This window comes from Oncorhynchus mykiss, chromosome 17 (assembly GCF_057628025.1).
Source record: "Oncorhynchus mykiss isolate SJ-2025 chromosome 17, ASM5762802v1, whole genome shotgun sequence".
Taxonomy (NCBI): domain Eukaryota; kingdom Metazoa; phylum Chordata; class Actinopteri; order Salmoniformes; family Salmonidae; genus Oncorhynchus; species Oncorhynchus mykiss.
Genome location: NC_143038.1, coordinates 58,892,588 through 58,920,370, shown reverse-complemented (window position 1 = coordinate 58,920,370; position 27,783 = coordinate 58,892,588). Strand labels below are relative to the sequence as shown.

At 42.3% G+C, this 27,783-nt stretch overlaps 2 protein-coding genes across 2 annotated transcripts; both read left to right on the top strand.

Moving 5' to 3' along the window:
* Positions 1–4,005, top strand: LOC110494584 (class E basic helix-loop-helix protein 40-like). The gene is made up of 5 exons (XM_036950677.2): positions 1–598; positions 735–798; positions 932–1,039; positions 1,507–1,618; positions 1,858–4,005. The coding sequence occupies exons 1-5, from the start codon at positions 522–524 to the stop codon at positions 2,691–2,693; spliced, it is 1,197 nt and encodes a 398-aa protein (XP_036806572.2). The 5' UTR covers positions 1–521; the 3' UTR covers positions 2,694–4,005.
* A 3,827-nt stretch (positions 4,006–7,832) lies between these two features.
* On the top strand, positions 7,833–26,044 carry LOC110494583 (ADP-ribosylation factor-like protein 8B-A). Its single transcript, XM_021569774.3, has 7 exons — positions 7,833–8,134; positions 19,916–19,996; positions 20,132–20,205; positions 23,242–23,335; positions 23,914–23,981; positions 24,454–24,524; positions 24,732–26,044. Exons 1-7 carry the CDS (start codon positions 8,012–8,014, stop codon positions 24,770–24,772), a joined length of 552 nt encoding a protein of 183 aa, XP_021425449.1. The 5' UTR covers positions 7,833–8,011; the 3' UTR covers positions 24,773–26,044.
* Positions 26,045–27,783: the final 1,739 nt, after the last annotated feature.

Here is a 27,783-nt window from a genome sequence, read left to right as displayed (position 1 = left end):
GTTCTCGTAGCATAGCTGTAGCATGGTGGTACACGGGACACAGCCCGCTAGAATAAGAGGGAGGGCCATTCTCGTGCAGATCCTCTTTAACTATAGAAATGGGTTGTACTCTAGATGGCTTGAAAGCACCGTCCAACACGTGAGTCTCATGTGACGGAGGTAGATCAGCTCTCCAACGGAGAGACGTGTCTAGTCACAGGGTTTATTTAACACGTAGACCAAACCACCCCTCTATCACACATTTACCCGGGAGTAGAGCATCTGAACTATTGCTGTGCTTGGATCTCAGAGTGACAACATCACATTGACAGTCTCTGCAAAGCAATAGCCTGATGAAATAATATTCTTTATAGAAAAAGTGTTCACTATTGAATAAAATAACATAACAATAATTTTAGCAGTAAGAACAAACTTTTTTTCTCTCAGATGACAGTATTAGCTGAATATTGAAAGACAACTGAAGCCTAGTTTTAATATTGAATTGTTTTGATACCAATATTTGGATTTCATAAAGACGCAAAATGGAGAGGATTACAAGTGCGCAACCTCCTCCTTGTATGGCAAAACACCAGTCGCAGGAGATGGCAGACATGCAAGGGTAAGCCCCCAGAAACAGCTTACAATGTATGCATTACAAAACTGCAAAACAAAATAGTATTCTTATGTAAATAATAAATTTTAAAAAACAATATAAGCATGACTTATCAATACTTTCTATTATTTTTGTCCTATAGAAAAGATTTCCCAAAGTACGTGTGCAAACACCGAAAGGGAATGAAGCGCGTGGAAGACAGTAAGGTATGCTTATGTTCTTTACTTAAAACATTTTGTACATCTTAGGTTTACTTTTGTCGGCAATTTCGTATTTCTTATTCCCTATTGAATACATTTTACACATCTACTAACAAATGTACTTTTTTTTCTCCCACAGGAGACATACAAGTTACCCCACCGATTGATTGAGAAGAAAAGACGTGACAGAATCAATGAATGCATTGCCCAACTGAAGGATTTATTGCCAGAACATCTCAAACTCACAGTGAGTACTGTGTAGCCTACTACTACTGACTGTGTAATAGGAATGCAAAAGCGCCACCTGGTTGTTCATGATTAATTTGTTGTTAAAATCAATGCCTTGATTAGTCTGATTCCTTAATCCAAAAATGTTGCCTGCTATGACAAAGGCAACATATTATTCTTTTTTTTTTCATAATGTAAATAACTTGTTTATTATTATTATTATTACATCAATAGTATTTCATATTATCCGATTGAAAAGTTTGGTTAATTATAATAATTTAATTAACTGCCTACGCATATTGCCTCAAACCCTTTCAAAACAATTTACATAAACAATATGTTGATAAACTATGTCTTAAATGTACTGTGTTGTGTTGGTGTGCAGATTGCCTGCCTCCCTACCCTGTGGCAGTTTGTCTTCTGTTCAGCTGCTAAAACTGTTATATAAGAAAGATCAACATGCTTATCAAGGTCTTCCTGTTTTAGACTCTAGGCCATTTGGAGAAAGCTGTGGTGTTGGAACTCACCCTGAAGCATGTGAAAGCCCTGAGCACTCTCCTGGAACAGCAGCAGCAGAAAATCATTGCATTTCAAATCAGTAAGTTTGATACCTTGAGTTACACTGTTTCATTTTATTATGGGCTACACTCTTTCCCCCCAATCAATAGTATTACTTATTATTGACAGGCCATACCATTGAGACGATGCTGCTCAATCAAAGCTAAAATTGTATCTTTCCCATTAAAAAATAAATAAAACAAGTAACCTGTTTCATTGCCAACACTGTAGCATTATTAAATATGAACCTAATACCTGATATTACTTTGTTTCTCTCAGGGGATCAGAGCAGTGTTAGCTCAGAGAACAGTGAGGAGATGTTCCACTCTGGCTTCCATGTCTGTGCTAAGGAGGTCCTCCAGTACCTGGCTAACCAGGGGAGCAGCAGAGACCCCCTGACCTCCTCTGAAATGATCAGCCACCTCCACAAAGTAGCATCAGAGGTGCTCCAGGGTCCATTCAGCCCCCAGTCCGAAGAACCCACCCACAAACCCATCGATAGCATGGAGAAGCCTACTGGTCAGATGCCTAAGGGCAAGGAGGGTCACCCCAAGAACTTTGTGTCTGTCATTCAAAGGACATACCCCCACGGACATGGAGAGCAGAGTGGCAATGACACAGACACTGACAGCGGCTATGGAGGGGAACACGAGAAACGGGACCTCAAAGCCCAACGCTCAAGCTACTACAGCAAGGAGGGGGAGCTCAAATATGCTCTGGCTGAGAGGATGGCAGGAGGTGGCGTCAAGCAGGAGGGTGCTGAGCCCCAGGCCAAGAGGTTAAAATCTGACTACTCAGAGGACGAGTCTTCCTCTGGGCAGGTGGTTAGCAGCCATCACAGCTACATGAGCTTCTCCCAACACCAGACCCCCCTCTGCGTGCCCTTCTACCTCATCCCCCAAGCAGCTGCATCGTGGCCCATGATGGAGAAGTGCTGGTTCCCAGGGGGCATGCCCTTTTTGTACCCGGGCATGAATGTCTCAGCAGCCAGCTTGTCTCCAGAGAAAATACCTAAAAACTTAGTAATGTCTCCCAGGGCAGGTTCCCCGACACTCTACCAAGCACCCATGGACTCACCAGCCCTCCTTCAAGCTTTAAAACAAGCCCCCCCATGAACTTGGAATCCAAAGACTGATACACTTTTGTGTTTGCACCCTGCTCTATGAATGTTTGGGGTTGAACGGATCGCCTGCTGGAAGGCGTCCAGGTTAGCAAGGACAAACACGAGAGCACCAGTTTGTCTCCCTCAGCAACAGCAGCCCACACTCTCCCTTTGAGAGCAAACAACAACTGTCACGCACAAACCCAGTGGCCACAACCCTCCAAACCAGCCCACAGATCAACCTTGGAGCCAGTTAGCACTGAAGCTCTGACCCTATGGAGGATCACAGATGACCTGTTGCAAAGCTCTGAGTCACTGTGAAGAGCTGGTCAACACAAGGACATGATAAAAGTGGTTAAGAGAAGGACTTACTGTGGGGATGGCTTCCCTGCACTTGTGTTGAATGTCCGAGTTAAACATGGAGATGAGCAGACAGCACAGCCCCCAGCCATTCAGACCTGCCCTTTGCACACACACCGGTCTGTATTGATTGTAAGAATTTAACAAAACCCCTGTAGATGCTGCTTGAGGTTCTATGTGTTTTAGACGTGCGACCGGAGGATCCACATTTTCTGCATCTGTAACTGCTGAAACTGCAACGGACCCGCCTTTAGACCAGAACGCTACCAAATACGTCTCTGGTTTATGTTGACCAGGGTTGTCACAAAATCCATTGCTCCCTCTTCACCCACCAAGTGTACGCTACATTGCAGCTAAATGGACTCCACTGGATTTTATTCTTTAGAAAAAGTCAGGATGGTGTCACCGGACCTGATATGTGTCACTCATGTAAATAGAGGAGTGATGCATTCAGTTATGCATTTTAGTTTTGAGTTTGTAAGTCGCTACCATTCGTGCAAGTAGTTCTTGTGAGGTAATGTCTTGTAATTATTTTGTTTATACTACTTGTACATCTCTATTTTTGATACATGACCTATAGAGTGTATTTGCATTGTAACTAGAGGGAGGGAATTTTAGATGGCCATTTTGCTGTTTGCCAAGAGAACATGTACATAGCATTGTGCTAAACCTGATTTGCATCATGCTCATTATTCATTTCGGGTCTGGTCAATTTCTGGCCTGTTCGTAGTTCATGCTTGATTTTGCTTAAAGCAGACAAATTATGGCAGATGCCTAAATGTATTTGTATCAATTATTGAGGCTGTGTCAAAGAGAGGAGAATGAATGTAATGCTACAGCAAAATGTTAGTTTTGTATAGGATAAGGTACTTGGGATTTTCATTTTGGGACATAACAGAAGGTTGCTTGTTGTACATATTTTGTCTATAAAGTATTGTTTACATAAAGTTTTTTTTCGGTGGAAATAAGAGTTCGGGTCTGAATCTTGGTAGAACCCTAGCATGTTGCACAGCAATGCAACCCAACCTTGCTTCTCATCATAACATCACATGCTTACATAACATTAACACTCACATAATCCATAAAGCAGCAGTCAGGGGCAGACTGGGACTAGAAATCGTCTCTGGCATTTCTGACACAACGGCCTATTTTTTCCTAGAGGCCCCCACAACAGCCCATTTTTTTCCTTGAGGCCCCCATTATTAGATAGATAATTATAATTTTGTGCAACAACAAAACAATAAAAGTTAGACAGGCCCACTAGGATAAAAATGGACCAGCATATATGGCATTTGCCATTGTAGACCTAAATCAAGAAGACATGAAAAAAAAGAAGACTTGGATTTAAGCAGGTTGCTGTAGGTAACTATATATTTACAATATCATGTTCCACACGACACAACTTGATAGGGATTCTATAACAGACTAATAGGATATTGTAGTATGACTACCTGACATTTTTGGAACTAGTGGATTGATTGATAGAAAAAAATGGATTAGTCTTCATCATATAAAGGATAGCCTAGTCAAGCATATATTCAATAATATTTTGAGTGATTGTAAGTTTTATCAGTTAGAGGAAAAGTTATGTGAAAACGTTTTATATAGGCATATGCCTATTCATCAGAAAATAAGAACTAACCAACAGAACCAATATAGGCCTGCCTGTTTTAGGCCTATAGCCTTTTTTTCATACAGCATGTGGGCCTATTCCTAAAGCAAAAAGATAGGTAGCAGAAGCATAATCTTCCAGCACCAAACTGGACAAGATCTGGACAATGTGCATAACAAGTGATATGGAGACATTATAGGCTGCTATACTTGTTGAAGTCGAATTGCAGTTCCCATTGCTAATGCTGGTCAATCTGAATAGTGCAATAGGCTACCAGTTTATCATATCTGTTTACCTGTCCCACCGTTAATGCATTAACTGTATTTTCATTGCAGTACAGTTGACTGTTAAAGAATAACAATGTAAGACACAGCAATAATCTCATACTGGCATAAAGCATAGCCTATCTTCCATCACCAAACTGAACAAATGTGCATAACAAGTGGGATGGATCTAGCTATATTAATGTATTCTATATATATTTGTTTACATTATAGGCTGCTAAAGGCTACTTGTAGTTGCATAGGCAGCGGGACCTTACAGCACACATAGTTAATTCATTGCAAATGCTGGTCAACCTGAATAGTGAAATAGGCTATCTGTTTAACATCTCATTAATGGCTGCCGCACCATAAAAAGACTGTAGGTCATGGCAAGCGCCGCTGCGCTGTGAACATGAGGCACGTTTCTCCCAAGAATTTATATATACGCTAGATGACTGACGGGCGCTCTTTTAAACCATTTTTGGAAGCTATAGAAATGCATTTATTAATGTCTACATTTGTTTTTGCCATTTTTATGCAAGCTAAACATGTATTTTTTTTAGAATAAAAAAACAAACAAAAACAAAAATAATCCAGTCCCTATAAGGGTTTTAAAATAATAGAAGCAAGTTACAAAATAAAAATAGAACAAAATTGTGAAAAAGAAATTACAAAAAAACAAATAGTACAACAGCAACAAAAAAGGTTAATAAGTGGCTATATTAAACTAGTATAGGCCTAAGTGCATATTGCCTAATAGGTATAGATGTAGGATATTAGTTTGAGCTCATCTCCTACAGAAAGAAAATAATCTTGCCGTAACAGGAATTGTGAATTATTATGTGGATTATAGTTCATGGACATTTTTGTAGCAGTTGATACATTTTCCGGAAAAGGAAAATCAAGTCTGACATTTCTAAGTGGAAATTGCAAACTTAGAAGCCTTTTTAAATCTCAAATACACTACAAGTTATCCTGCAACAGTTGTATAGGACCAAATAAAATAATTGAAAAGTGACAATACAATCTATAATAATTTAAATGCAGAAATGTCAGGACTTATTTATCTTTATTTTGTATTTTATTTATTTCACCTAACCAGGTAGGCTAGTTGAGAACAAGTTCTCATTAGCAACTGCGACCTGGCCAAGATAAAGCAAAGCAGTGTGACACAGACAACAACACAGAGTTACACATGGAGTAAACAATAAACATGCCAATAACACAATAAACAAGTCAATGACACAGTAGAAAAAAGAAAGTCTATATACAGTGTGTGCAAAAGGCATGAGAAGGTAGGCAATAAATAGGCCATAGGAGCAAATAATCACAATTTAGCAGATTAACAATGGAGTGATAAATGAGCAGATGATGATGTGCAAGTAGAGATACTGGTGTGCAAAAGAGCAGAAAAGTAAATAAAATAAAAACAGTATGGGGATGAGGTAGGTAGATTGGGTGGGCTATTTACAGATGGACTATGTACAGCTGCAGCGATCGGTTAGCTGCTCAGATAGTTGATGTTTAAAGTTGGTGAGGGAAATAAAAGTCTCCAACTTCAGCGATCTTTACAATTCGTTCTAGTCACTGGCAGCAGAGACCTGGAAGGAAATGCGGCCAAATGAGGTGTTGGCTTTGGGGATGATCAGTGAGATATACCTGTTGGAATGTGTGCTACGGGTGGGTGTTGTTACCGTGACCAGTGATCTGAGATAAGGCGGAGCTTTACATAGCATAGACTTATAGATGACCTGGAGCCAGTGGGTCTGGCGACGAATATGTAGCGAGGGCCAGCCAACTAGAGCACACAGGTCGCAGTGGTGTGTGGTATAAGGTGATTTGGTAACAAAACGGATTGCACTGTGATAGACTGCATCCAGTTTGCGGAGTAGAGTGTTGGAAGCTATTTTGTAGATGACATCGCCAAAGTCGAGGAGTGGTAGGATAGTCAGTTTTACTAGGGTACGTTTGTCAGGATTTGTGAAGGAGGCTTTGTTGCGAAATAGAAAGACAATTCTAGATTTGATTTTTGATTGGGGATGTTTAATATGAGTATGGAAGCAGAGTTTACAGTCTAGCCAGACAGCTAGGTATTTATAGTTGTCCACATATTCTAGGTCAGAACCATCCAGGGTGGTGATGCTAGTCGGGTGGGCGGGTGCAGGCAGCGAAAGGTTGAAAAGCATGTATTTGGTTTTACTAGCGTTTAAGAACAGTCGGAGGCCATGCAAGGAGTGTTGTATGGCATTCAAGCTCGTTTGGAGGTTAGTTAGCACAGTGTCCAAGGAAAGGCCAGAAGTAAATAGAATGGTGTCGTCTGCGTAGAGGTGGATCAGGGAATCGCCCGCAGCAAGAGCGACATCATTGATATATACAGAGAAGAGAGTCGGCCCGAGAATTGAACCCTGTGGTACCCCCATAGAGACTGCCAGAGGTCCAGACAACATGCCCTCCGATTTAACACACTGAACTCTGTCTGCAAAGTAGTTGGTGAACTAGGCGAGGCAGTCATTAGAAAAACCAAGGCTATTGACTCTGCCGATAAGAATACGGTGATTGACAAAGTCGAAAGCCCTGGCCAGGTCGATGAAGACGGCTGCACAGTACTGTCTTTTATCGATGGCGGTTATGATATTGTTTAGTACCTTGAGCGTGGCTGAGGTGCACCCGTGACCAGGTATTTAATCAGGGAGTCACCATTGAGACCCGTCTCTTCATTACAAGGGAGCTCTGCATACACAATTTCATAAAATACATAAGACAGTAGCCTATCATCTGAGAATGAATAATTAAACGAGACGCTCAATCATGATCACCACAGTGACCCTTGATGTCAGATTTTCTAAATAACAATACTAACTCGCCATCTTGTGGTGAAAAATAAGACCTACACGTAATGTTGATTGAGTCTCGAGACAAAGCCGTCATGGTCATATGACAGCGGGTATGCTACTTCCTGTAGACATACTTTTGTTTGGCCGAACGGAACAGCTGTCTGGAGGCGGATAGAACCATATCATTAGGAATTAATAGGATCTCTGAATAGAAGTTACTGGTCTTGCTGTACTACTTTTGTGTTCAGTGGCACTCATCAAGATGCTGGCGTTAATTAACAGACTTTTGGACTGGTTTAGGTCTCTCTTCTGGAAAGAAGAGATGGAGCTCACGTTAGTTGGACTTCAGTACTCCGGGAAAACCACCTTTGTCAATGTGATATCAGTAAGTAATAAGGATTTAATTACCACACCACATTAATATTATTTTTTCGTATTGACATGCTGGTGTTGGATAGGAAGAGACCACGAGCCGCTGGACTGTCTAGCCCAGGTAGCTAGTATGTAAGGAACCTGTGTGCTTAGTTGAGTTGGTTAGCTACCATCTGAGCTGATACACTGTTTGCTAACAAAATGCTATGCTAGCATAGCAGTAAGTACAGGTGCTCTGCAGTGTCATCAGCTAGCTAGCTAGCAAGTAGCCGACTCAACTCCACGATTTACGATGGAGTTGAGTGGCGACTACAGTGAGCGGACTGTAACTCCGACGTAAAATAAAAGTACGTTTTATATGTTTTTACAGATTTCTGCGCCCAAAGAATGTGTGTAATTGGGCTATTTTTGTGCTGAAATTAGTAGTCTTTGATGTGACGTTGGAGTTCAGTTTAATCGGTTACAGCTATAACGTTAGTAGTTAGTAAGCATCATGACTGGCTAACTTTAGCCATAAATAAGGCTACTTTATCATGTAACTAACGTTAGCTATGTCACGCGTATTCTAAAGTCAAATCCGTTAATTGATTTATCTAACTCTAATATGGCAACGTTGGAGTTAATATGTAACGTTAGCAAGCTGAGGGGCATCACTTTTTTTGTTTCTGCAGTCAGCTAAATGTTGGCAAGCTAGTTAGCATAGCTAAAGCATAACAAACCGTCAATCTGTCTTTGTCAACACATTAAATGGACAGTCAACATCACTCAAGTTGTAACGAAGTGTGACCATTTGAAATTATTAAACCCACAGTCCTTTGTTTTGGCCTAAACCACAAAGTAGCTAGCTAGCTATAGGCTAGGCCCTACTTCTGAGAGCTGAATCACGAGGCTACCAACATTTTTTTACTCCAAACTGTACAATCCAACTTTAGTTTTTTTCTGGCAGCCTTCTGCTGTTATTACATCATCCAAGTGAGATGAAGAGTCAGGTTTCATTCATATCAAGGGGAGTGACTGCCTCCCTGCACTGATACAAGACACATGGAAACATAACATCAACAGTTAGGCCTATAAGAATTGCACAGTTTACAACGAGAACTCCGAGACCAGATTAACATCCTATCTAGGCTACTGTTTTAAAAGTGCACACTACATAGTACTTAAGGGTATTTAAGAAGGTGGAGTTGGTTCACTTTCTCAGACCATGGCTGTGTTCAGCTGACCTACTGCTGATTAGGCTACATTTCCCTCTCCACAAGCCTTATCAAATGTGTCCCAATGTCCATATTTGCTCTTTGGCAATATACTTGTAGACCGGCAGGCATGTAGAATTTTGGGCCTGATTTGCCAAGTCATTTAGAAGGACAAATAGTGTTGCACAAGGAAAGCAGGTCCTTTGTTTTCCCTAGTTGTTCCACAATGTTGGCGTTCTACCCCATGCAGAGCACACTTGTTACAGTCCCCTAAAAATAAATTTAGCCAATCCATACACTAATTAATATATATATATATATATATATATACACACACATATATACAGTGCCTTGCGAAAGTATTCGGCCCCCTTGAACTTTGCGACCTTTTGCCACATTTCAGGCTTCAAACATAAAGATATAAAACTGTATTTTTTTGTGAAGAATCAACAACAAGTGGGACACAATCATGAAGTGGAACGACATTTATTGGATATTTCAAACTTTTTTAACAAATCAAAAACTGAAAAATTGGGCGTGCAAAATTATTCAGCCCCTTTACCAGTAAGAATTCCAGCTCTCACAGACCTGTTAGTTTTTCTTTAAGAAGCCCTCCTGTACTCCACTCATTACCTGTATTAACTGCACCTGTTTGAACTTGTTACCTGTATAAAAGAAACCTGTCCACACACTCAAACACTCCAACCTCTCCACAATGGCCAAGACCAGAGAGCTGTATAAGGACATCAGGATAAAATTGTAGACCTGCACAAGGCTGGGATGGGCTACAGGACAATAGATAAGCAGCTTAGATGTTGCTTTCTCACTGTTGGCACAATTATTAGAAAAGGGAAGAAGTTCAAGATGACGGTCAATCACCCTCGGTCTGGGGCTCCATGCAAGATCTCACCTCGTGGGGCATCAATGATCATGAGGAAGGTGAGGGATCAGCCCAGGACCTGGTCAATGACCTGAAGAGAGCTGGGACCACAGTCTCAAAGAAAACCATTAGTAACACACTACGCCGTCATGGATTAAAATCCTGCAGCGCACGCAAGGTCCCCCTGCTCAAGCCAGCGCATGTCCAGGCCCATCTGACGTTTGCCAATGACCATCTGGATGATCCAGAGGAGGAATGGGAGGTCATGTGGTCTGATGTGAAAAAAATAGAGCTTTTTGGTCTAAACTCCATTTGCCGTGTTTGAAGGAAGAAGAAGGATGAGTACAACCCCAAGAACACCATCCCAACCGTGAAGCATGGAGGTGGAAACATCATTCTTTGGGGATGCTTTTCTGCAAAGGAACAGGACGACTGCACCGTATTGAGGGGAGGATGGATGGGGCCATGTACCGTGAGATCTTGGCCAACAAACTCCTTCCCTCCTTCCCTCAGTCCCTCAGAGCATTGAAGATGGGTTGTGGCTGTGTCTTCCAGCATGACACCGACCCGAAACACACAGAAGCACCTCAAGGTCCTGGAGGGGCCTAGCCAGTCTCCAGACCTAAACCCAATAGAAAATCTTTGGAGGGAGCTGAAAGTCCGTATTGCCCAGCGACAGCCCCGAAACCTGAAGGATCTGGAGAAGGGGAGAAGGTCTGTATGGAGGAGTGGGCCAAAATCCCTGCTGCAGTGTGTGCAAACCTGGTCAAGAACTACAGGAAACGTTTGATCTCTGTAATTGCAAACAAAGGTTTCTGTACCAAATATTAAGTTCTGCTTTTCTGATGTATCAAATACTTATGTCATGCAATAAAATGCTAATTAATTACTTAAAAATCATACATGATTTTCTGGATTTTTGTTTTCGATTCCGTCTCTCACAGTTGAAGTGTACCTATGATAAAAATTACAGACCTCTACATGCTTTGTAAGTAGGAAACACTGCTGATTTCAAATCAAAATCAAATCAAATTGTATTTGTCACATACACATGGTTAGCAGATGTTAATGCGAGTGTAGCGAAATGCTTTGCATTTAGCAGGTTATCAAATACTTGTTCTCCCCACTGTATGTATGTGTATATCAAGTACGTGGACACCCCTTCAAATTAGTGGATTTGGCTATTTCAGCCACACCCATTGCTGACGGGTGTATAAAATCAAGCACACCGCCATGCAATCTCCATAGACAAACATTGGTAGTAGAACAGCCTTATTTAAGAGCTCAATGATTTTCAACAGGGCACTGTCATAGGATGCCACCTTTCCAATAAGTCAGTTTGTCAAATTTCTGCCCTGCTAGAGTTGCCCTGGTCAAATGTAAGTATTATTGTGAGGTGGAAACGTCTAAGAGCAACAACGGCTCAGCCGCGAAGTGGTAGGACACACAAGCTCACAGAACGGGAGTGCTAAAAATCCTCTGACCTTGATTGCAACACTCACTACCGAGTTCCAAACTGCCTCTGGAAGCAACGTCAGCACAATAACTGTTGTGAGCTTCATGAAAAGGGTTCAGCTCGAGTGGTGTAAAGCTTGCCGACGTTGGACTCTGGAGCAGTGGAAACACGTTCTCTTGAGTGATGAATCACACCTCGCCATCTGGTGGTCGGACAGATGAATCAGGGTTTGGCGAATGCCAGGAGGATGCTACTTGCTCGACTGCATAGTGACAATGGTAAAGTTTGGTGGAGTAGGAATAATAGTCTGGCCCCTTAGTTTCAGTGAAGGGAAATCTAAAGCATACGATGACATTCTAGACGATTCTGTTCTTCAAACTTCGTGGCAACAGTTTGGGGAAGGCCCTTTCCTTTTTCAGCATGTCAATGCCGCTGTGCACAAAGTGAGGTCCATACAGAAAGGGTTTGTCGAGATCCGTGTAGAAGAACTTCACTGGCCTGCACAGAGCCCTGACCATCGGACACCTTTAAATCAATTGGAATGCCAACTGCGAGCCAGGCCTAATTGCCCAACATCAGTGCCCAACCTCACCTTACCAGAAGAGTGGTGGCTGTTATAGCAGCAAAGGGTAAACCAACTCCATGTTAATGCCCACGATTTTGGAATGAGATTTTGGAATGAGACGTTCAATGAGCAGGTGTCCACATACTTTTGGTCATGTAGTGTGTGTGTCCATCACAGGTTGGTGGCACCTTAGATGGGAAGGACAGGCTTGTGGTAATGACTGGAGCGGAAAGATTGGGATGGTGTCAAATGTATCAAACGTATTATTATTATGAGCCGTCCTCTTCTAAGCAGCCTCCACTGGTGTCCATTATCAAATCAAATTTATTTAGAAAGCCTTTCTTACATCAGCTGATGTCACAAAGTGCTGTACAGAAACCCAGCCTAAAACCACAAACCGCAAGCAATGCAGGTGTAGAAGCACATTGGCTAGGAAAAACTCCATAGAAAGGCCAAAACCTAGGAAGAAACCTAGAGAGGAACCAGGGCATGAGGGGTGGCCAGTCCTCTTCTGGCTGTGCCGGGTGGAGATTATAACAGAACATGGCCAAGATGTTCAAATGTTCATAGATGACCAGCAGGGTCAAATAATAATAATCACAGTGGTTGTCGAGGGTGCAACAGGTCAGCACCTCAGGAGTAAATGTCAGTTGGCTTTTCATAGCCGATCATTCAAAGTATCTCTACCGCTCCTGCTGTTTCTAGAGAGTTGAAAACAGCAGGTCTGTTCCATAGCCGTAGGCAGAACAGTTGAAACGAACAGCAACACGACCAGGTTGACTGGAGACAGCAAGGAGTCATCAGGCTAGGTAGTCCTAAGGCATGTTCCTAGGGCTCAGGTCCTCCGAGAGAAAGAAAGAAAGAAAGAGGGAGACAATTAGAGAGTAGAGGTCAACCGATTTATGATTTTTCAACGCCGATACCGATTTATTGGAGGATCAAAAAAAAGCCGTTACCGATTTAATCGGCCAATTTAAAAAAAATTTTTATTTGTAATAATGGCAATTACAACAATACTGAATGAATGCTTATTTTAACTTAATATAATACATAAATAAAAATCAATTTAGCCTCAAAAAAATAATGAAACATGTTAAATTTAGTTTATATAATGCAAAAACAAAGTGTTGGAGAAGAAATTAAAAGTGCAATATGTGCCATGTAAAAAAGCTAACGTTTAAGTTCCTTGCTCAGAACATGAGAACGTGTGATAGTTGGTGGTTCCTTTTAACATGAGACTTCAATATTCCAAGGTAAGAGGTTTTAGGTTGTAGTTAATATAGTATTTATAGGACTATTTCTCTCTGTACTGTAGAGACCCGCACAGACAACTGTGTGTAATGTGTTAGGCTAGTAGGTGGTTGTGTTGTACTTACCAGTACCCAGTGTTCGTGGGGTCTGACATGCTAATCAACCTGCTATCTGCCAATCACGGGAATGCCTGGAATGGTCTGATGCCGGGCATCTTGGCGGAGGGGGGTTGGGCAGGGGGATGGAGCATTGTGTCTGGCCTTCACAAGAGAAGGTCACGGTTGGCTTGTGGGTTATCTTTCATTTATTTGGCATGGGCTACGGCCAAACAGTAGCCTGTGTAAAGTTGGGTTGATAAACCGTCAATTCGTAAACTCAAACCTCTGTCTGGACAATTGTTCCTTTATGATCAAGTCAGGTCATTACAATACCATTTATATTTCATATAACTTTGACTATTGGATGTTCTTATAGGCACTTTAATATTGCCAGTGTAACAGTTGCCAGTGTAACAGTATAGCTTCCGTCCCTCTCCTCGACCCTAACTGGGCTCGAACCAGGAACACATCGACAACAGCCATCCTCAAAGCAGCGTTAGCCTTGCAGATCAAGGGGAACAACCACTCCAAGTCTCAGAGTGAGTGACGTTTGAAACGCTATTAGCGCGCACCACCCTAACTAGCTAGCCATTTCACATCGGTTACACCAGCCTAATCTCGGGAGTTGATAAGCTTGAAGTCATAAACAGCGCTGTGCTTGTGAAGAGCTGCTGGCAAAATGCACGAAAGTGCTGTTTGAATGAATGCTTACGAGCCTGCTCCTGCCTACCATCGCTTAGTCAGACTGCTATATCAAATCATAGACTTAATTAAACATAATAACACACAGAAATACGAGCTTTTGGTCTTTTAATATGGTCGTATCCGGAAACTATCATTTCGAAAACAAAACGTTTATGTCAGTGAAATACGGAACCGTTTATCTGACTGGTGGCATCCCTAAGTCGACATATTCCTGTTACATTGTACAACCTTCAATGTTATGTCATAATTACGTAAAATTCTGGCAAATTAGTTCGCAATGAGCCGGGCTGCCGAGACTGTTGCATATACAACTGACTCTGCGTGCAATGAACGCAAGAAAAGGGATACAATTTTACCTGGTTAATCTTGCCTGCTAACCTGGATATCTTTTAGCTAAATATGCAGGTTTAAAAATATATACTTCTGTGTATTGATTTTAAGAAAAGCATTGGTGTTTATGGTTAGGTACAGTCTGGCAACGATTGTGCTTTTTCGCAAATGCGCTTTTGTTAAATCATCCCCCCGCGTTGCATCGATTATATGCAACGCAGGACACACTAGTAATATCATCAACCACGTGTAGTTAACTAGTGATTATGATTGATTGTTTTTTATAAGATAAGTTTAATGCTAGCTAGCAACTTGCCTTGTCTTCTACTACATTTGCGTAACCGGCAGACTCCTCGTGGAGTGCAATGTGAGGCTGGTGGTTAGAGCGTTGGACTAGTTAACTGTAAGGTTGCAAGATTGAATCCCGGAGCTGACAAGGTAAAAATCTGTCGTTCTGCCCCTGAACAAGGCAGTTAACCCACCGTTCCTAAGCCGTCATTGAAAATAAGAATGTGTTCTTAACTGACTTGCCTAGTTAAATCAAGTTTTTTTTTTTTTTTTTTTTTTTTTTTAAATGGCCAAATCGGTGTCCAAAAATACAGATTTCCGATTGTTATGACAACTTGAAATCGGCCTTAATTAATCGGTCATTCCGATTAATCGGTCGACCTCTATTAGAGAGCATACTTAATTTAACACAGGAGACCGGATAAGACAGGAGAAATACTCGATATAACAGACTGACCCTAGCCCACTGACACAAAGTACTGCAGCATAAGTGCCTTTTGGTAAACTTCCGGCGCCGACAGAGATGGCCGCCTCGCTTCGCGTTCCTAGGAAACTATGCAGTTTTTTGTTTTTTTTACGTGTTATTTCTTACATTAGTACCCCAGGTCATCTTAGGTTTCATTACATACAGTCGAGAAGAACTACTGAATATAAGATCAGCGTCAACTCACCATCAGTACGACCAAGAATATGTTTTTCGCGACGCGGATCCTGTGTTCTGCCTTACAAACAGGACAACGGAGCGGATCCCATGCAGCGACCCAAAAAAAGACTCCGATAAAGAGGGAAACGAGGCGGTCTTCTGGTCAGACTCCGGAGACGGGCACACCGTGCACCACTCCCTAGCATTCTTCTTGCCAATGTCCAGTCTCTTGACAACAAGGTTGATGAAATCCGGGCAAGGGTAGCATTCCAGAGGGACATCAGAGACTGTAACGTTCTTTGCTTCACGGAAACGTGGCTTACTGGAGAGACGCTATCCGAGGCGGTGCAGCCAACGGGTTTCTCCACGCATCACGCAGACAGAAACGAACATCTTTCTGGTAAGAAGAGGGGCGGGGGCGTATGCCTTATGGCTAACGTGACATGGTGTGATGAAAGAAACATACAGGAACTCAAATCCTTCTGTTCACCTGATTTAGAATTCCTCACAATCAAATGTAGACCGCATTATCTACCAAGAGAATTCTCTTCGATTATAATCACAGCCGTATATATCCCCCCCCAAGCAGACACATCGATGGCTCTGAATGAACTTTATTTGACTCTTTGCAAACTGGAAACCATTTATCCGGAGGCTGCATTCATTGTAGCTGGGGATTTTAACAAAGCTAATCTGAAAACAAGACTCCCTAAATTTTATCAGCATATCGATTGCGCAACCAGGGGTGGAAAGACCTTGGATCATTGTTACTCTAACTTCCGCGACGCATATAAGGCCCTGCCCCGCCCCCCTTTCGGAAAAGCTGACCACGACTCCATTTTGTTGATCCCTGCCTACAGACAGAAACTAAAACAAGAGGCTCCCACGCTGAGGTCTGTCCAACGCTGGTCCGACCAAGCTGACTCCACACTCCAAGACTGCTTCCATCACGTGGACTGGGACATGTTTCGTATTGCGTCAGACAACAACATTGACGAATACGCTGATTCGGTGTGCGAGTTCATTAGAACGTGCGTTGAAGATGTCGTTCCCATAGCAACGATTAAAACATTCCCTAACCAGAAACCGTGGATTGATGGCAGCATTCGCGTGAAACTGAAAGCGCGAACCACTGCTTTTAATCAGGGCAAGGTGTCTGGTAACATGACCGAATACAAACAGTGCAGCTATTCCCTCACTTCCGTCATCATGAAGTGCTTTGAGAGACTAGTCAAGGACCATATCACCTCCACCCTACCTGACACCCTAGACCCACTCCAATTTGCTTACCGCCCAAATAGGTCCACAGACGATGCAATCTCAACCACACTGCACACTGCCCTAACCCATCTGGACAAGAGGAATACCTATGTGAGAATGCTGTTCATCGACTACAGCTCGGCATTCAACACCATAGTACCCTCCAAGCTCGTCATCAAGCTCGAGACCCTGGGTCTCGACCCCGCCCTGTGCAACTGGGTACTGGACTTCCTGACGGGCCGCCCCCAGGTGGTGAGGGTAGGCAACAACATCTCCTCCCCGCTGATCCTCAACACTGGGGCCCCACAAGGGTGCGTTCTGAGCCCTCTCCTGTACTCCCTGTTCACCCACGACTGCGTGGCCACGCACGCCTCCAACTCAATCATCAAGTTTGCGGACGACACAACAGTGGTAGGCTCGATTACCAACAACGATGAGACGGCCTACAGGGAGGAGGTGAGGGCCCTCAGAGTGTGGTGTCAGGAAAATAACCTCACACTCAACGTCAACAAAACAAAGGAGATGATTGTGGACTTCAGGAAACAGCAGAGGGAACACCCCCCTATCCACATCGATGGAACAGTAGTGGAGAGGGTAGCAAGTTTAAGTTCCTCGGCATACACATCACAGACAAACTGAATTGGTCCACTCACACAGACAGCATTGTGAAGAACGCGCAGCAGCGCCTCTTCAACCTCAGGAGGCTGAAGAAATTCGGCTTGTCACCAAAAGCACTCACAAACTTCTACAGATGCACAATCGAGAGCATCCTGGCGGGCTGTATCACCGCCTGGTACGGCAACTGCTCCACCCTCAACCGTAAGGCTCTCCAGAGGGTAGTGAGGTCTGCACAACGCATCACCGGGGGCAAACTACCTGCCCTCCAGGACACCTACACGACCCGATGTCACAGGAAGGCCATAAAGATCATCAAGGACATCAACCACCCGAGCCACTGCCTGTTCACCCCGCTATCATCCAGAAGGCGAGGTCAGTACAGGTGCATCAAAGCTGGGACCGAGAGACTGAAAAACAGCTTCTATCTCAAGGCCATCAGACTGTTAAACAGCCACCACTAACATTGAGTGGCTGCTGCCAACACACTGACACTGACTCAACTCCAGCCACTTTAATAATGGGAATTGATGGGAAATGATGTAAATATATCACTAGCCACTTTAAACAATGCTACCTTATATAATGTTACTTACCCTACATTATTCATCTCATATGCATACGTATATACTGTACTCTATATCATCGACTGTATTCTTATGTAATACATGTATCACTAGCCACTTTAACTATGCCACTTTGTTTACATACTCATCTCATATGTATATACTGTACTCGATACCATCTACTGTATCTTGCCTATGCTGCTCTGTACCATCACTCATTCATATATCCTTATGTACATATTCTTTATCCCCTTACACTGTGTACAAGACAGTAGTTTTGGAATTGTTAGTTAGATTACTTGTTATTACTGCATTGTCGGAACTAGAAGCACAAGCATTTCGTTACACATGGTTAGCAGATGTTAATGTGAGTGTATGTGACAAATAAAATTTGATTTGATTTAAATACTGGAGGCTGAGACGGGAGGATTCGGGAGACACTGTGGCCCCATCCGACGATACCCCCGGATAGGGACAAATTGGCAGGATATAACCCCACTCACTTTGCCAAAGTACACCACTAGTGGGATATCTTCAACCACCAACTTACCATCCTGAGACAAGGCCGAGTATAACCCACAAAGATCTCCGCCACGGCACAACCCAAGAGGGGGCGCCAACCCGGACAGGAAGATCACGTCAGTGACTCACCCCTCCTAGGGACGGCATGGAAGAGCACCAGTAAGCCAGTGACTCAGCCCCTGTAATAGGGTTAGAGGCAGAGAATCCCAGTGGAGAGAGTGAAAAACCCACTGGACCCACAACCTGCTTAATTCATGACCCCAAATACCAAGACCATTTGAAGTCTAGGCATATGTATTGGCTTGACTTAAGAATGTCCTTTACAGTAATTGTTGGATACTCTAGTCTGAGTAGAAGAGGATAATTACCAAAGAGGCTTTGCAATAGCAGATTGGAATAGTTTCCCCATGCTTGTATTCATCACAAGAATGCAGCACGTTTTCACTTCGTTATGGTCAGGTGACCTGGATGTGGTCTGGAGCTGGACAAAGCTGCGCTCTCACCCAATCCCTCTGTTTGCCTCAAGTGTTTGTATAAAACTATACTGATGGCAATGGTGCCTGTCATTGGAGTTTAGCTTTTCTGGAGCTCATTCCTACAATCCCCTTTGGAGCAGACATGGGATACCCCTCTCAATCTGTTGGTGTTAAATTTTTGCAAGATGGTGCTTGTGAACTCCCTCCTGCACTAAAAGGGAACTGTGAAGTGAATGTGTCATTTGACCAGGTGGCCAGGAAGGCACCATAATAGAACCAGATGTTAATGGGCCTCATTTTGGGGGGGGGGGAACTTGGTTGAACCTCAGTGTGTCACTTTCTTCCTGTTTTAGTTCTCACTCCATCTGAAAGTCCAAACCCTTCAGCAATTTTGATAAGCTTATGTTCCCAGAATAATTTTTTAAATTCAATTTTAAGTGTAATTTTGTGTTCTAAAATGTTACATATTTTCAGTGTCTGGAATATTTGAAATTCTAGGCATAGCCAAAGTTGTTTTTAAGAGGGCCTTTTGGAAAAATGGTCATGCAACTGACAATGACATTATTATATAGAGCATCCCAAAAATTGTTGTAATCTTTAAAAAAAAATTTGCCTTATAATAGCCTCAATGTAGAGACAATATCGTAGACAATCATACCCCTTTAGATTTCTGTGACCTTTAACTGACCATACCTACATTTTATGGAGTCTTTGATACCATAATCGGTAGTGAATTTTGTTGGCAAACGTCCTTCAAATGTTCCAGGCTCAAGCCTGGCCACCAACTATCCCCCAAATCTGCAAAAATACATTTTGGTAATTTTCAAATTGCTGTTCAATGTGTAGCCAAATGCTTGTGTCTAGCTTTGTGTGCTAAATGTCCATATAGCCGATAAAGCATTCCTCATGTCCTTAGTTCACTTTTCCTTGTTTTGGTTTCTCACAGTCTGGTCAGTTTAGTGAAGACATGATTCCCACAGTCGGCTTCAACATGCGGAAGGTTACCAAAGGCAACGTGACGATTAAGGTAAAGGTTTGCCATTAAACTCTGCTCAAATTGCTGTCTGTGCTGTGCATCTCCCCGGGAACGGTAGGGAAAGATGAGTGTCTGTGCAGTGTCCACATTGACCTACTGTCTGTCTGTATTGTGTCTACTGTGCAGATCTGGGACATAGGTGGACAGCCTCGCTTCAGAAGCATGTGGGAGAGGTACTGCCGAGGAGTCAATGCCATTGTGTAAGTATCTGGACCAGAGTAAGCCACCTTGCGGCTCCACTCTAACCATAACATGCTACTCTGTATCAACGTTTGCTGTGGTCAGTGTGTGTCAATGCCAGGACTGTTTCCTCTCACCAATGTCTCTACCCGGTCTCATTATATGCCCTTGGCTCTGAAATGCAGGCTCCTACCCTCTCAAACGCTGTGGTTCCTGTCCTAATTTGAACCAAAAACACTTAGAGCTGCATAAAGATATGCTCTTTTATGGTCTACTTTAGCAATCACGCTGGGTTCAGGAGATAACTATTATCTTTTCAGGATGCATTTAGTTTAGAACTCGGCCGTCTGACTGTTCTTCTCCACCATTTTCCTTGCTGCAGCAATACGAGATGGCATTTTCATGTTTTTCGTCAACTGTCTTTTTTGTGCTTTTAAGTCTTCACTCCATGTGGCTAATATCTTAGAAGTAGTTTTCAACAATATTTGCAAAATGGCATTGGATATTTATACAGTGGGGCAAAAAAGTTTAGTTAGCCACCAATTGTGCAAGTTCTCCCACTTAAAAAGATGAGAGGCCTGTAATTTTCATCTTAGGTACACTTCAACTATGACAGACAAAATGAGAAAAAAAAATACAGAAATTCACATTGTAGGATTTTTTATGAATTTATTTGCAAATTATGGTGGAAAATAAGTATTTGGTCAAAAACAAAAGTTTCTCAATACTTTGTTATATACCCTTTGTTGGCAATGACAGAGGTCAAACGTTTTCTGTAAGTCTTCACAAGGTTTTCACACACTGTTCCTGGTATTTTGGCCCATTCCTCCATGCAGATCTCCTCTAGAGCAGTGATGTTTTGGGGCTGTTGCTGGGCAACACAGACTTTCAACTCCCTCCAAAGATTTTCTATGGGGTTGAGATCTGGAGACTGGCTAGGCCTCTCCAGGACCTTGAAATGCTTCTTACGAAGCCACTCCTTCGTTGCCTGGGCGGTGTGTTTGGGATCATTGTCATGCTGAAAGACCCAGCCACGTTTCATCTTCAATGCCCTTGCTGATGGATGGAGATTTTCACTCAAAATCTCACGATACATGGCCCCATTCATTCTTTCCTTTACACGGATCAGTCGTCCTGGTCCCTTTGCAGAAAAACAGCCCCAAAGCATGATGTTTCCACCCCCATGCTTCACAGTAGGTATGGTGTTCTTTGGATGCAACTCGGCAATCTTTGTCCTCCAAACACGACGAGTTGAGTTTTTACCAAAAAGTTATATTTTGGTGTCATGGTCAGATGAAATTCTCCCCATCTTCTTCTGGATCATCCAAATGCTCTTTAGCAAACGGGCCTGGACATGTACTGGCTTAATCAAGGGGACACGTCTGGCACTGCAGGATTTGAGTCCCTGGTGGCGTAGTGTGTTACTGATGGTAGGCTTTGTTACTTTGGTCCCAGCTCTCTGCAGGTCATTCACTAGGTCCACCCCCCGTGTGGTTCTGGGATTTTTGCTCACCGTTCTTGTGATCATTTTGACCCCACGGGGTGAGATCTTGCGTGAAGCCCCAGATCGAGGAAGATTGTCAGTGGTCTTGTATGTCTTCCATTTCCTAATAATTGCTCCCACAGTTGATTTCTTCAAACCAAGCTGCTTACCTATTGCAGATTCAGTCTTCCCAACCTGGTGCAGGTCTACAATTTTGTTTCTGGTGTCCTTTGACAGCTCTCTGGTCTTGGCCATAGTGGAGTTTGGAGTGTGACTGTTTGAGGTTGTGGACAGGTGTCTTTTATACTGATAACAAGTTCAAACAGGTGCCATTAATAAAGGAAACGAGTGGAGGACAGGGGAGCCTCTTAAAGAAGAAGTTACAGGTCTGTGAGAGCCAGAAATCTTGCTTGTTTGTAGGTGACCAAATACTTATTTTCCACCATAATTTGCAAATAAATTCATACAAAAATCATACAATGTGATTTTTCTGGATTTTTTTTTTCTAATTTTGTCTGTCATAGTTGAAGTGTACCTATGATGAAAATGACAGGCCTCTCTAATATTTTTAAGTGGGAGAACTTGCACAATTGGTGGCTGACTAAATACTTTTTTTGCCCCACTGTACTTAATAAAAAATATAAATGCAACATGTAAAGTGTTTGTCCCATGTTTCATGAGCTGAAATAAAAGATCCCAGAAATGTCCCATGTGCACAAAAAGCTTATTTTTCCCAGATTTTGGACACATTTGTTTACATCCATCCCCCTGACAGGTGTAGCATACCAAGAAGCTGATTAAACATTATCATTACATAGGTGCACCTTGTGCTGGGGACAATAAAAGGCAACTCTAAAATGTGCAGTTTTGTCACACAATGCCACAGATGTTTTGAGGGAGCATGCAATATACATGCTGACTGCAGGGATGTCCATCGGAGATGTTGCCAGAGAACTTGATTTTTCAACCATAAGCCGCCACAATGTCGTTTTAGAGAATTTGGCAGTATGTCCAACCGGCCTCACAACCGCAGACCACGTGTCGCCATGCAAGCCCAGGACCTCCGACTCGTCTTCTTCACCTGCGGGATCATCTGAGGCCAGCCACCAAGACAGCTGATGCAACTGAGGAGTATTTGTCTGTAATAAAGTTATTTTTATGGGGGAAAAAATATTCTGATTGGGTTGGCCTGGCTCCCAGGTGGGTAGGCCTATGCCCTCCCTGGACCACCCATGGTTGCGCCCCTGCCCAGTAATGTGAATTCCATAGATTAGGGCCTAATGAATTTATTTCAATTGACTGATTTCTTTTATATGAACTGTAACCCAGTAAAATCATTGCATGTTGCGTTTATATTTTTGTTTAGTTCAAATATAGTCTAGTTGAAGCTACAGCCTCTTTTTCGCTGGAAGTCTGGATTCATTCCCTATGACGATGTTGATCAGTGAAAAAATGCAATGTTACTGAATGCCTTTGAACTTTGAGTTTTATATATGTTTTGTGTCCATTTGCATATGAATCTACTAGACCGAATGTTTTGAAAAACCTGCGTCTGAGCATTATTTTTCTCCAGTTACATGGTGGATGCAGCAGACCGTGAGAAGGTAGAGGCCTCCAGGAACGAGCTCCACAACCTGTTAGACAAGCCTCAGCTACAAGGCATCCCTGTAAGTCAGTTATTCAGTCAAATCTAATGCTATATCAATCCCAATGAGTGGCCAATCAGTGACACTTATCTCCCTTGAGTTCTTCAGACCCAATGTTAAGCACATCTTGGTTGACCTTGACCCATGCCATACATCCCCAGGAATGTCCAATGACTCCAATCAGATGCATTTGATCATCACTCCTAATTGGCAATTACGGCCACTAATGGTTTAAGTTACTCAGGCTAAGTGGCATTGGAAGTGCTCAATTTTGTACCCAGCCAAGATTTTTTATTAGATTTCAGATTCCAGCCCAGCAGCTTGCCAACTGACAGAACAATGTTTGTCATGCTGACTCTGTTGCCTTCCAGCTTGCCATATAGGGGTTGTCTTTTTCCACCAACAGAGAAGGTTCTGTAATGGCAAAGAGGTAATGCAAAACGTATAGATTATCTGTCCAGAAGGTGTGATGTATCTGCAGTAACGGGGAAGGGCAGCCCAGTGGGATTGGCTCTGCTGAGAAATCTGAGTCACAGAGAGAGATGGTCATAAAGCCTGCTCTGTCTCCATACACCCACTGACCGCTCTTCTCTCCTCAGGTTCTAGTGCTTGGTAACAAGAGAGATCTTCCCAGTGCGCTTGACGAGAAGCAACTCATCGAAAAGTTGTAAGATACTCTGTTTCTCCCTGTTCCTTGAATGATCCATTTGTCATATTGGTCAAAATGAGGACAGACATGTTAACCTATATATCCTTCATTTGTATGTGATCTTGACAGTGTAATCTTCCCATGGGTAATGAAATGGCCATGACTCCAATGCACATTTGAACTTTTGTAGCCCATTTCTTGCTAACCATTTATCTTGAGTACGTTTTTACGGATGGCTGGTTGATGCGAGGTTGAAGAGAGAAATACCCTGCCAGGTCCTTAAATGCCTTTTTATCTTGGCATGGTTTAGAAGGACTATTACTTACATACATCATTGGAAGGTGATAAAAGGTGTACTGTATATTTAATTCACCTATAAGACACTTTTATCCTGTATACAATCAAGGGGGGGCGCAACAACAACAACAACCAACAAAAGTGCCCCAAAAGTAGAAGGAACCAAAGCACTTACTGATTTAACTCTCTACAGGAATTTGTCAGCCATCCAGGACAGAGAAATCTGTTGTTACTCTGTTTCCTGCAAAGAGAAGGACAACATAGGTGAGTAGTAGTATGAGGTAGGCAATTCACACAGCCACTACCAACGTTCAGTTTCTGCATTTCTAATTCAATTAAGATGGAGTGCTGTGCTTATGCTCATTATTTTAATGTGTTTGTCCCCTCTTTGTAATACATGGTGTCTGTCTTCTGTTTTGTGATTTTTAAATATCTCCGCAATAATGTGACAAAGTTTTATCCCATCTTCAGATATCACTCTGCAGTGGTTAATCCAGCATTCCAAGTCTTGAAGGAGCTGAGTGTAGGTCAAGCCTGCTTCTGTGTCCTCCTTGCTGCCTCTGAAGTGGTTCTCTACCGCCCTGTCTACTCTCAACCCACCACCACCACATTCTGCACCGTTTGTGTAGTCTTCAATTCACCACCACAACACCAACCACTGCTTACACTGCTTAGTCTTTCAGTTGTCACAATACAGTGATGAAGGACAGCGGAGAGTACCTACTCATCATACCTGTTTTCAGTGGAGAAGTTCTACGGGTTTGTGTCCATCCTTTGGTTTTAACGCTACTAACTGGGTTCAGGGAGTCTCATGACCTCCCAGCCCACTGGCATCATATCAGTTTGACTCTGTATTTAGGTGGTGGAATCCAGTCTCTTCATTCAGTATCTACTCCAGTTCAATGTCCCCATTTGGTGTCAATGTAATATTGTTTGATTATAATTAAGGTTTTTGCCAAAACACGTCGCATGTGTGAATGCCTTTATATCCTGACACTGTGATATATATATATATATAATGTACGTTAATTGATTTGCTGGTCAATGGACATATTTAATGATGTATTTTATGAAGTGGCTTACAGTTTACATGACATGGAAAGTAAGACTGTATGCAATGCTGTAGTCTTGAGCTCAGTCCTAAAAGGGGTCTGCAGAGTTTTAAGTGCCTTCTGCAAATTAGCTTTTCATGCAAGAAGATGATCCTCACACCATACAGATATGCTGTACATAATGAATGTTTTGATTTTTGACCCACGTCATTTACTTAGTTGTCTCTGGACATGTTCATTCAACTCTGTAGAATCCCACGTTATTTAATGCACTTGTGTAAATATGCTTCAATAATGAAAAGTCATTGATGTAAATAGGATGAAATGTAGCTTGATTTGAAGGGGAAGCAGAAAAACTGGAAGTTCGCCACATTTTGTGAAAGATGAATAATAATGATACTTTTCAGGTTGTAACTGCTTTTTGAGTGTCTGTCTCATTGGTTACTCTTGAATATCAAGCCCACAGAGGGTCATTATAATTAAATTGATCAGAAAGCCAGCCAGTGTTACTCATGGAGGAGGTTATGGCAGTCACTCAATTCCTCACAATGATGATCAGTCTCCCTCATCTGTTGTCTGAGACCGTTTTACATGGATGCTTTGTCATCTCTAAGCTTTTGCTTGAATAATGATGTATTTTGTGAAGCCTTACTGATCCAAGGAAAATGCTGCAAGCCACAAGATGTCACTTGTCTTAGTTTCACATGTTATATTAAAGAGTCATTATCAGTTCTACAGTGAGTAGACAATTATTTATTGAAATGTTCTCCAATTGTGACCTTATGACACACTAGATTTCAGAGTTATTTTCTGAATAGAAAGGTCTTGTGCTGGCTGCCTAAATGTGTTATGGACATTTATGTGTAAACAAACAACTAAAACTAGATACAAAGTGTATATATAAAAGATAATGGACCTATAGATTTAAAATTTAAGTTCATCTTTGAGAACTAACAACATTTTGGGAATTTCAGGAAATTTGCTTTAGAGGGCCTCAATGTCAGTGCTACTGTACATTTGGCCATGGCCATGCCCCACCACCAAATTCTATTCTGTCCCTTGACAGTAAATTGTTTACTGCACTCAAATGTGAAGTGCTTTCAATGCTAAAATATCCCTGCTTTGCTGCTTGTACTGTACTAGCTATTCTGCACCTCATCTAGTTTGCTTGAGGATGTCCTCAGTATAGTACCTCACATTCTGTTGTTTTGCATTGGGGCATCTCTCTTTGTATACTTGTAATGCTAGTGGTCTGGTAGATATACTGAAAGTGGGGGGCCAGGTAAACCATGTGCTTTTGCAGAATTGGGTGGTTAAAGCGTGTTACCTCTAATCCTATGTTTGCTGTCCCAGACATTTTATGGAAGAATGACACCATATGGAATGAAAGACATCGCTGTTCCCCCCCCCTGTATTCAGGTGAATGCTCTTGTATGTGTTTATTGCATTTTTTTCTGTGGCTGCTTAATAAAATACTCTTAAATTTTTAAGGTTCTATTTACTTACGATATTTAGCGCTGGGAATGCATTCCCAAATAAATGCCTTGCTGATGTTTCTGTCCACAAGAGGGAAGCAAAGTACTGTGGAAGCTGAAAGCAGAGTGATCAAGTCATGGGACCATGGTCCAGGTTTTCCCAAACACGGTCCTGCCCCCCCCAGGGCAAAAAAACAAAACGTGCACCGGGGGGCAGGACCCGAGTTTGAGAAACCCTGCCACAGCCTAAACTTGTAAGCTACTTCCTTCTCTTGAAATGTTATTGAAGCCTTCTAAGCCTGCAGCAACAGGATTTGGAAGTTCAGTCCATTATGTTAGCTTAGGGCGGTAAGTAGCCTAGCGGTTAGAGTGTTGGGCCAGTAACTGAAAGGTTGCTAAATCGAATCCCCGAGCTGACAAGGAAAAAATCTGCCCTTGAGCAAGGCAGTTAACCAATTGTTCCTAGGGTGTCATTGTAAATAATATTTTTTTTCTTGACTGACTTGCCTGGTTAAATAAAACATTTTAAAAATGTTGCTTGATCAGTGTTAAGGCTAGGTTGGTGGTTAGATGGCTAGATCTGTGGTTGGGCAGTTATTAGCTGGTCAAAAGGAGGCTACATGAAAAGTGGAATACTGTGGATACAATTGTGTGTTAGTGCAGGTAATTCAGTGAATTTATGTAAATCACAAAGCTCATCTGCATTTCCTGCGGTGCAGGTGTGATCAAATTGAGATCCTACATCTGTATTTGTGGGTCAAAAAGACTTTACAGTCGCTCTGTGGTGAATTGATCTATGTACATTACCAGTCAAAAGTTTGGACACCTACTCATTCAAGGGTTTTTCTTTATTTTTACTATTTTCTACATTGTAGAATAATAGTGAAGACATCAAAACTATGAAATAACACAGGGAATCATGTAGTAAACGGAAAAAAAGTCTTAAGCAAAACAAAATATATGTTATATTCTTCAAAGTAGCCTTGATGACAGCTT